Source organism: Montipora foliosa, chromosome 14 (assembly GCF_036669935.1).
Source record: "Montipora foliosa isolate CH-2021 chromosome 14, ASM3666993v2, whole genome shotgun sequence".
Taxonomy (NCBI): Eukaryota; Metazoa; Cnidaria; class Anthozoa; order Scleractinia; family Acroporidae; genus Montipora; species Montipora foliosa.
This window is the reverse complement of record NC_090882.1, coordinates 6,352,765-6,364,087: the sequence shown is the minus strand read 5'-3', so window position 1 is coordinate 6,364,087 and position 11,323 is coordinate 6,352,765. Positions and strand designations below refer to the sequence as shown.

Genomic DNA, 11,323 nt, shown 5'->3' with positions numbered 1-11,323 from the left:
TGGTATTTCAACTATCTTTATTTATTGCTTTCCTAACTTTCTTTTTCTGTGAAACTTTGAGGAAATATCTGGCATTACTCTCCTCAATCCCCAACAATCTCGACGATCCTTCACGCATGCGCATGGGCACTCCTTTACTTCCAAGATGGCCGACCCTCCCATTTAAAACACGGGAAAGACTTGTTTCCATATCTCAAAGTGCCCTTGGACGTGAGGTGCCTGGGAATGAAATTTAAATCACTGGAACCGGTCAGTGTAAATTGCAGACTGAGGTTATAATGTAACTGTTGAAAAAGCCCAAACCCCTTAGAAATGCTAACCTTAGGCCTAATTAGGCCGAAAATAATATTTAGGCTTAAATGTTAGCATTCCGATTCCAGCGATTTCATTTCATTTCCACGCACCTCACGTCCAAGGGCACTTTCAGATATAGAAACAAGGCTTTACCTTAAAACACGCTAGCTCAAAACGGAATTGCAGAAAGCTAGGACTGATGACTGATGGGAAAACAACAGTAGGAAACTGGATTGGACAACAACAGTATTGTCTTTATTTGCAAAACACTTTTCTCGGCCATTTTCTTCACGGCGCTAACCCTACTGTTTGCTATCGTTAGGTGTCCGGAATTAAGCACACTTCGCCAAAAATGCAATTAAACTCTTTAGTAGTCTTGCTCGCAGATACGAAACTGCAAACGGAAAAGTTCGTATACGCTCGGGTTTGTTTCGTTTTCACAACGAAATACAGAATCGTGAAGTGTCCGGAAATAGAGCAACATACTATACGGTGAATTTTTTAAAATACTTGTTCAATGGAGATTCAAACAATTGCTATAAAACTTGTTGTAATTGTTTGAATCATTACATTTGAAAAGGAAGAATTGCTCCTTTTCATGCAACAATTCAAAAAATTACATTAGATAGAATTGATTAAGTAAAAGGGGTATTCTCCTCCTAAATAACTAAAACGTTAAGGATCTAAGAAGCCAATTTACATTGTTATACTTCATTTTCTATTGGACGAGAACGTATGACGTGATGCGCCTCAAGTGTGCCACTCCCTAGGGCGAACAAACCTCACTAACTCTCTAGGGAAACAACAGCCTGAACCTCGGACTTGCACGTGATCAGGACATGCCTCTTGAAAGCGCGTTAAATCTGTGAGCGCGTCTACCGCGATTTTTAATGAAACTTGGAAATCTGAGTAATTTTTAAGTTTTTTTACAAGTCATGGCCGCGACAAAACGCTTTCAACTAACGAAGCGAGGAAGAAATGCAACAACTGATACGAGACAAAAGTTGGGAGTAATTATTGAAGGTAATTGTTTTTAGGTAGTTGTTACTAATTTGTATTCGAGATATTTGACTTATAATAGACCTTTTTCGCTTGTACATTTTGTTTTCCCAATACAGGTCTGACATGTGATAATACTCAGGAGGTTTGGTCCTTTGTTTTGTTCATTAAAAAGAGTGCATGCAGACATAGTCATGCTTGCATACACTCTTTTTAATGAACAAAACAAAGGACCAAACCTCTTGAGTATTATCACATGATCTGTATTGGGAAAACAAAATGTACAAACGAAAAAGGTCTATTAAACTAGTAAGGATTATTGCTGGTTTTCACTCACGTGATCAACAGCCATGTTTTTCGACGAAAACAAAAGGAAGCATTTGCATAATAATGCAGTTAAATTCCCGGAGGATTTGGTCGGGGCACCAACATGGCCGCCTTTTCTTTGTTTTGGGCACCAACATGGCGGTCGTGACGTCATGTGAAAACCGAGAATAGATTATATACTCGTATTTAGTTTGGTTCATTTCAGTTGCGGGGTATAACAAAACACTTTATGACTGGTCCCACGGGGAACAGTGAGTTTTGTTTTCCCCCGACCCTTAATGTTCCCCTTGGGGCCAGTCATTACGTGCTTATTAATAGATTACAATAATAGGGTCGGGGGACAGACACATACATGTACCTTATATGCAGACTACACACACATGCAAAAAACAAATCCATCAACAAAAACAATGACCATAGATAGAGTTTAAGGCAGCAAATAAAACATACAAAGCAGAACTAAAGAAGTCATTGAATCAACCTTTAATATTGACTTAGAAACTCTTGTTTTAAATTTTCCTTGAATTTATTGAGAGAGGTCGACTTTACGTTTTTCCCAAGATAATTTCACACTTTTGGTCCTTGAAAACGAATGTTAAAAGTTTCATAGTTAGTTCTTGCACGGGGTAACGAATGTGATTGATTTGCTGCGTTTTTTGTATCGTAGCTACGAATATTTCCTACTGGAGTAAAGAAGGTATCAAAAGAAGAAGGCAATAAATTGTTGTGGAATTTAAACATGAACAAAGCATCATGAAATTTAATGACCTAAAGAGGGGAGTTGAGTGTTCGTTAAAGTTAGAGCATGAGAACGTTTTACGCCGCATTTACTTTTTCTGTAAAATATAGTAATGAAACGAGGAACCTTTACCGATCCTTTACAGGCTATAAATGCGGCTCCACTAGATGTTTGGGTGTTGACATTGATAAAGATCTGAAATGGTCCAAACATGTTTTGGAACTGACCAAACTTTTTAAACAGAAAGTCAGTCTTTTAAAATCATTTTATTTCCTTCCTGCCAACGCTCGGTTGGACTTCTACTGTAAAGCAATACTGCCGTCAATAGCGTATGGTCTAATAGTCTGGGGCACTTGCGACAAAACGTTGATCCTTTGCTTTAAACATGGCCTTGATAAGTACTTTCCTTTTTCCTGCTGTATTGCTCTCGCATAATCCTGTGTAATAGATATATATATCCTTGCATCTCGAAGAATCTTTTAACCTATTCCGAGCTCTAAAAGCTGTACCTCTATCCTCTGGAAAGAAAGCGTGCTATAATTGGCCTTGATACCTGCTTTCCGCCATCAGCGAGCAAGCAGAAGACTGACGATTTCTTTTAGGAGGTGGCGGCACTTGTGAATTCGTGCTTGAAGAGTTACTTCCTCACTCCCTTCTCTTCTTCGACATGAAAAGCTGCGGAAGCCCCAATCCAGTTATCTTCGATCTAATAATCAGCATATATGAACAATTGGCGATCCCTCCGTGCACAGTTTCTTACAGAGCAACAACCTAGCGTCAAGCCGCCATTACTGCGCGGCCCAATCCTGCTTGCATGATCTTTTCCAAACAGTTTTATCCACACATCTAATGCCCGATGCATGCTTTCACCGCAGAGGAGAGGTAAAATCACCTGACGAAGGCTGGATCACCCCTAAGTGAATGGTAAACACAATTAGACCGATAAACGCAACTACCGCCCCATTTCATTAATCAGCGTTCCTGGTAAACTAATGGAGTCGGCTGTAACTTCCTCCAATACATCGCAACTTCCCATTCACAATCTCAGCAACCCTAATCAATGGGCGTCACTTGGATGACCCGTAACCACTATCAAGTGTGTTTACACTATCAAGTGTGCATACACTATCAAGTGTGGATACACTTATTGTATCAAGTGTTCTTACACTATCTTCTCTGTAATGTTGCAGACTCCCCTCGAGTAAATGATAACTATCAGCTGTGCTTGCATGATCTTCTCCGAAAAGTTTTATCCGCACATGTAATGCCCGTTGGGCAGACTGCCGAGCCGAGCTGAAATCACCTAACGAATGCTGTGTCACCCCGAGTGAATGATAACTATCAGCTGTGCTTGCATGATCTTCTCCGAAAAGTTGTATCCGCACGTCCAATGCACGTTGGGCAGACTGCAGAGCAGAGGTATAATCACCTGACAAATGCTGTGTCACCCCGAGTGAATAATAACTATCAGCTGTGCTTGCATGATCTTCTCCGAAAAGTTTTATCCGCACGTCCAATGCACGTTGCTTTGACTGCAGAGCAGAGGTATAATCACCTAACGAATGCTGTGTCACCCCGAGTTCATGATAACTATCAGCTGTGCGTGCATGATCTTCTCCGAAAAGTTTTATCCGCACGGCCAATCCACGTTGCTTTGACTGCAGAGCAGAGGTATAATCACCTAACGACTGCTGTGTCACTCCGAGTAAATTATAACTATCAGCTGTGCGTGCATGATCTTCTCCGAAAAGTTTTATCCGCACGGCCAATGCACGTTGGGCAGACTGCAGAGCAGAGGTATAATCACCTAACGAATGCTGTGTCACTCCGAGGTCATGATAACTATCAGCTGTGCTTGCATGATCTTCTCCGAAAAGTTTTATCCGCACGGCCAATGCATGTTGGACAGACTGCGGAGCCGAGCTGAAATCACCTAACGAATGCTGTGTCACTCCGAGGTCATGATAACTATCAGCTGTGCTTGCATGATCTTCTCCGAAAAGTTTTATCCGCACGGCCAATGCACGTTGGGCAGACTGCCGAGCCGAGCTGAAATCACCTAACGAATACTGTGTCACCCCGAGTTCATGATAACTATCAGCTGTGCTTGCGTGATCTTCTCCGAAAAGTTTTATCCGCACATCTAATGCCCGTTGGGCAGACTGCCAAGCCGAGCTGAAATCACCTAACGAAAACTGTGTCGCCCCGAGTGAATGATAACTATCAGCTGTGCTTGCATGATCTTCTCCGAAAAGTTTTATCCGCACGGCCAATGCACGTTGGGCAGACTGCAGAGCAGAGGTATAATCACCTAACGAATGCTGTGTTATCCCGAGTGAATGATAACTATCAGCTGTGCTTGCATGATCTTCTCCGAAAAGTTTTATCCGCACGGCCAATGCACGTTGCTTTGACTGCAGAGCGGAGGTATAATCACCTAACGAATGCTGTGTTATCCCGAGTGAATAATAACTATCAGCTGTGCTTGCATGACCTTCTCCGAAAAGTTTTATCCGCACGTCCAATGCACGTTGGTTTGACTGCAGAACAGAGGTATAATCACCTAACGAATGCTGTGTCACCCCGAGTTCATGATAACTATCAGCTGTGCGTGCATGATCTTCTCCGAAAAGTTTTATCCGCACGGCCAATGCACGTTGCTTTGACTGCAGAGCGGAGGTATAATCACCTAACGAATGCTGTGTCACCCCGAGTGAATGATAACTATCAGCTGTGCTTGCATGATCTTCTCCGAAAAGTTGTATCCGCACGTCCAATGCACGTTGGGCAGACTGCAGAGCAGAGGTATAATCACCTAACGAATGCTGTGTCACCCCGAGTTCATGATAACTATCAGCTGTGCGTGCATGATCTTCTCCGAAAAGTTTTATCCGCACGGCCAATGCACGTTGCTTTGACTGCAGAGCGGAGGTATAATCACCTAACGAATGCTGTGTCACCCCGAGTGAATGATAACTATCAGCTGTGCTTGCATGATCTTCTCCGAAAAGTTGTATCCGCACGTCCAATGCACGTTGGGCAGACTGCAGAGCAGAGGTATAATCACCCAACGAATGCTGTGTCACCCCGAGTGAATGATAACTATCAGCTGTGCTTGCATGATCTTCTCCGAAAAGTTTTATCCACACGTCCAATGCACGTTGGAGAGACTGCAGAGCAGCGGTATAATCACCTGACAAATGCTGTGTCACCCCGAGTGAATGATAACTATAAGCTGTGCTTGCATGATCTTCTCCGAAAAGTTTTATCCACACGTCCAATGCACGTTGGGCAGACTGCAGAGCAGAGGTATAATCACCTAACAAATGCTGTGTCGCCCCGAGTAAATTATAACTGTGAGCTGTGCTTGCATGATCTTCTCCAAAACGTTTTATCCGCACGTCCAACGCACGTTGCGTTGACTGCAGAGCAGAGGTATAATCACCTGACAAATGCTGTGTCACCCCGAGTGAATGATAACTATCAGCTGTGCTTGCATGACCTTCTCCGAAAAGTTTTATCCGCACGTCCAATGCACGTTGCTTTGACTGCAGAGCAGAGATATAATCACCTGACAAATGCTGTGTTACCCCGAGTGAATGATAACTATCAGCTGTGCTTGCATGACCTTCTCCGAAAAGTTTTATCCGCACGTCCAATGCACATTGCTTTGACTGCAGAGCAGAGGTATAATCACCTAACGAATGCTGTGTCACCCCGAGTTCATGATAACTATCAGCTGTGCTTGCATGACCTTCTCCGAAAAGTTTTATCCGCACGGCCAATGCACGTTGCTTTGACTGCAGAGCAGAGGTATAATCACCTAACGAATGCTGTGTCACCCCGAGTTCATGATAACTATCAGCTGTGCGTGCATGATCTTCTCCGAAAAGTTTTATCCGCACGGCCAATGCACGTTGCTTTGACTGCAGAGCAGAGGTATAATCACCTAACGAATGCTTTGTCACCCCGAGTGAATGATAACTATCAGCTGTGCTTGCATGATCTTCTCCGAAAAGTTTTATCCGCACGTCCAATGCACGTTGGGCAGACTGCAGAGCAGAGGTATAATCACCTGACAAATGCTGTGTCACCCCGAGTGCATGATAACTATCAGCTGTGCTTGCATGATATTCTCCAAAAAGTTTTATTCGCACGTCTAATGCACGTTGCTTTGACTGCAGAGCAGAGGTAAAATCACCTAACGAATGTTGGATCACCCCGAGTGAATGGTACCTTTCAGCTGTGCTTGCATGATCTTCACCTAAAATTGGTATACCACATGATCTTATTAATCAGTTGAAACAGATAATGATGATTGTGAATCTTCGGAGTTGCTTTGTGAAGATGATGTTGTTTATAATCAAGATTTTGTAACAATTTTAATTTATGTATGCAGCTTAGTTTACATCCAGGTTTCGCGGAAGAGTTCGTTCGTTTTTCGATTTATGCACCTATTCACATGGGTGTTTGTAGGACATTTTAATGTTTTCTCACGTTTTTGCAATGTTGTACAAGCCAGCAGTTTTAAAACCAATTACAAAGTTACTGAGTCCCCCCTGATTATGGTTGAACATACTGTAAAGTTATATCAAAGAATTAACAAGTTCTCTTTGGTAAGCCTTTTCAGTGTCGTTTCATGCCTTTTATAACTTCTTTTCCGTGCTAATCCTGTCAGACACTACTTCAATACGCAAGCATCTTGACTGCACTTAACTAATCTTTGGTTACTGTAACTACTTTTAAGGTGGCTGGAACCAGTTTCACTACTTTTATGAGACCTTCTTATTAGAAGGGTTGTCACTACAACACTTAATCATGAAACAGCAATGTTATAACACCATATGAAACATCAATTATTGCTTAACAAAATGCGCCCACTATTGCAACGTAATAGGTTACCATGGAAACATGAAAGCTTTCAAAAAGCACCTAATATTTCGTCTTTACTTGATTATTGCTCAAAAATGAACTGTGTGGCCCCCATTTTTTATTGTAGAATAGTAATTAGCAATCTGAGATAGAACTATCGGTAAAGTTTTAGAAAAATTCATGCAAGCCAATTTAAAGCTATTTTAAATCTTTAAAACAAAATGGGGGTCACCGAGTTCATTTTTGAGCAATAAGCAGGTAAAGACGAAACACTAGGTGCTTTTTGAGAGCTTTCATGTTGCCATGGTAACCTATTACGTTACAATAGTGGGCACATTTTTTGAAGCAATGTTTGGTGTATAGTAGTTACAACTCTTCTAATAACAAGGTGGTGAAACTGGTGCCAGCCACCTTAAATCCACTGCTATTGGAGTTTAGCCTGCGTAAATGGTAGTAGAATGACATGCAGAGAATGGGGAGGGACCCTGAGAAATGCCGCCTTTCCAAAACCTAGGGTTTTATTTTTAGTTTGGTCACTGAGCCGACGGAAATTTCTGATTGGCTGATAACAAGAACACGTTAATCAAATGTTACTTGAGACCTACATTTCTTGGCTAAAGGAACAAGAAATCAATCGAATAACTTATGTTGACTATCGAAAGCTCTTGCTTATGTAAACATTAAAAAATAGTCTCCTGAGAGGACATGTTCTTACTGGAATGAATGTTAAACCGATGAACATTGTCCATCTGGTTGTTGAATTGTTATGGGTCTTATTTGTTGTAATCGAAATTGACAATGAATGCGTTGAATGCTTTTTGAAACTACGAAAAATAGGTGGCAGGTTTTGTAGCGTACCAATGCTCAGTGTGTGTAGGATGTCAATGTCATTGCTATGTGGGAAACTATTTTTCTGAGGTTAGTTGTCGGTAGGTGCCAACAAGTTAAATTGAATAAAGAAATGAAAAGCTGATCATCAAAGAATTCTCACTAACCAGGAAAGACACAGCAATGGAACCACAGAATTAAGCAATAATATTAATTTGTGGATTTTTTTTCGGTTCCAATGAAACTACGAACTCGGTCGGGAATTCTCGTAACTCTTGCTTTCCATCCCATCAACAGGAATTTACAACTCCCCACCGAAGCGGGAAGAGGGAAATTTATGCCAGGGCAGTTAAGCATTTTTGAGAACACTTGTCAAACTTCAAGTTTGTAAAAGATGCTCTTTTTCAGGCAAAGGTATGACGAGGGTAATTTTTGCCGAAGAATGTAAAAGGACAAGGGAAAGTGCAGTACTATCATCCTCTTTTGCTATAAACAACACAAATTGGAAATGCACTTGAAAATTATTTAATTAAACTCAAATTGAAGTTAACGTACATGTATTCATTTGTATTCAGTACTCCTTTGAATTAGTTGAAAGCTGTATCACGCTTTACAACCAGCTATTTGTTTGACAATGTCATCCTCACACTAAGAACTTTCAGTTGTCGCAGCTTTCTCTTGATGGACTTTACTCATGTTCTGAAAGACATAACTGGTCTCCTTAAAGACAAACTTTTTTGTATCATGGAGGATATTATCAATATTCGAGTCCTCACAGACAGACTTGCCACCATTTTCGAGCTACCATGAATGGCTAATTTTTTTCCGCGTTTTCAATGCTTAAGACATTCAAGTTTGTTTAGATTGGCAGAAAACATGCAGTTCGCTTGATCGCCTCCACGCTCCAAGCCCTTTCATATTATAAGCCATTTAAGTTTGCTATGGCACGATTTTCCAGAAATGTAAGCTCGTCCTTTGTTGACATTCATAGTCCATGCAAAGTTTTTCAAACCTATGTTTCACGTGCAGAAACAAACAGGCGTAGCTGTCAAAACTTTACATACTCACACTCTAAACGTTAAAAATTGGTTCAATTGAAAACGGGACAATTTGTCTAGACAAACTTCAATGTCTTACAGGGGCGTAGCCAAGGGGGCTCCTGGGGTGCCCGTGATCCCCCCTTTGTGACAGTCAACAACATAATACAAACCATATCTGTGAGACTGGAACAGAGTAATTTATGTCGCCTGCACCTTAGGGGATATTTACATGAGACCAGAACGAACTCAGACCAGTATCAAATTTTTGCAGCTGTTTAAATGAAAACAGGACGAGATGCTTGGTGCATGGTTTCGGGATGAAACGATATGTTTTTTCTAATAAACATATGGCTGACCCAGAAGCATACAAGCCTGAAATTTCTGGACCCGGTCTGAGATTTGTTGTGATTTATATGAGACCGGTACAAACTCAAACCGGTGTGAGAATTTCCCGTCTCGGTCCAGCAACCGAGAGGAAGTCAGAACGGTCTCATGTAAACGCATAAAGAGAAATGTATGGAGGCCGAGACGAACTCCTGCCGGTCTCATGTAAATACTCCCTTACTTCATGTACTATCGATCTCAGACGTCCGTGGGCAAGGGCTTTTTTCAGCCCACTTCACGGACCGTTGATTTCAGTCTGCTATTAAAACATTCTGATCACCACGAGATCACATATTTTGTGGCTCTGCGGTTTCGAAAATACCGATCTCGTGACGCTATTTCGTGTTGCTCTCCCCAAAAAGAAAAGCGCGAGACGATGTTGGCGGCGAGTAAAGCCGGCCAAAGCTAATACGGGTAACCCAGGAAAACCGTTGTCTGAGGAAATAAGAAGCAGGTGGAAACTTTTCTTCAGGTTTTTCTCTTTTCTCGGCCGTGGGAAGAACGAAAGAATAGCGCCACTTGATCGGTATTTTCGAAATCAGATCTGAGATCGATAGTATGCAGTTATTTTGTAGGCTTGTTCCCCACCCCGCACTCGCTGCTCATCCGAAAAATTGTCAATTTCACCAAAAACACACGACCCCACAACCTCTGAGTGTTACACCCTATCGTGTTTAAATAAAGGATATGATGATGATGATGATGATGATGAGGATGACCGGTAAGTACCCTGGGTGGGAGAGAATGTGACCCCTCCCCTCCCCCTTTGAAAAATCCTAGCTACGCCCCTATTTTAAGCATGGAAAAATGCGAAAAAAAGTTAGCTGTTCACGGTGACAACAACTAACTTCCGAGTTAGGATTTCGAATTGGATTTTCGAGGTAGAATTTGAGTTGGATTTTCGAGTAAGCATGTAGAGTTGTTTTTTTCGAGATGGTTCCTAGTGATCCAGCTGCAACGAATAGGCTAGTTTTTCTGTAAAACGTATAGTAGATTTCCAGTGCTACGCAGTCAACAACAACTCCTGTAGGAGTGACGTTAGTGTTTTGCGTTCTTCTTCTGCGACATCACTGTAAAAGCATACATGACGTAACAGGCAAGACATTGAGTCTTACATGAGGTCATTTCCCTTCGCCACTAACATGCTCCTTATTTCAAAAGCTCCTGGGATAGGGATTGTTACTCTTGATCTGGGATCAGAATTATCGATTTTGATGGTATTAGAAAATCATTTACCTTGGGCCTGAGATAATTTGCACCTCGTTAAATTGACTTCTATGTTTATATATTATACATTTCTATAAATGGCACTTCCACCCGGCCCTGGATATATCATGTGCTTCTGAAAAAAAAATTAGAATCAGGTAACATTTTAGGGATCACCTATAGGTTTTGTCTGGTGTAAAATTCTGTTGAAATCTAACATTATTTTACGAAAGATTTTAATGGTTAAAACCCCGGCCGATTTGACATGCTAATGAAAACGCACTCTAAAGTTAATGGATAACTCATAACTAAATGCATTCATTGAAGTGTCAGCTATTGTTTCCATTTAAAAAAAACATGAACCGTGCATGTCGCTATCCAGTTTAGCGCCCAGATTGACAGTTGTAATATAAAACTTGGTTTCGCATCACAGCTTTATTCTGATTGGCGCTTCGTAATTGATAAAGTGGGCGGCACATGTATTGAAAAATCACCTCAGTTTTTGGTTGGGCGGAATTTCACAACACCCCAACTCATTCTCCGTGTAGCTTCGCCGCTCCTTAATTTGCCTATCGCGCCAACAATACCACTAGCTACACGTGCTAATTGGAGTTACAAAGGTCTTTTGCCAGGA

General features: G+C 41.5%; 1 protein-coding gene across 5 annotated transcripts in view; it reads right to left on the bottom strand.

The window, feature by feature from the left end:
- Positions 1-1,542: 1,542 nt before the first annotated feature.
- The window catches only part of LOC137985168 (tetratricopeptide repeat protein 28-like), a 36,009-nt gene continuing 26,228 nt past the window's right edge, over positions 1,543-11,323 (bottom strand). For 3 of the 5 annotated variants that reach the window (XM_068832684.1, XM_068832687.1, XM_068832685.1), the window contains one exon: positions 2,089-6,623. In XM_068832684.1, the coding sequence (XP_068688785.1) occupies positions 3,427-6,623 (3,197 nt within the window). In that variant the 3' untranslated portion in view covers positions 2,089-3,426. The other 2 variants (XR_011119252.1, XM_068832686.1) reach the window with 2 other exon arrangements.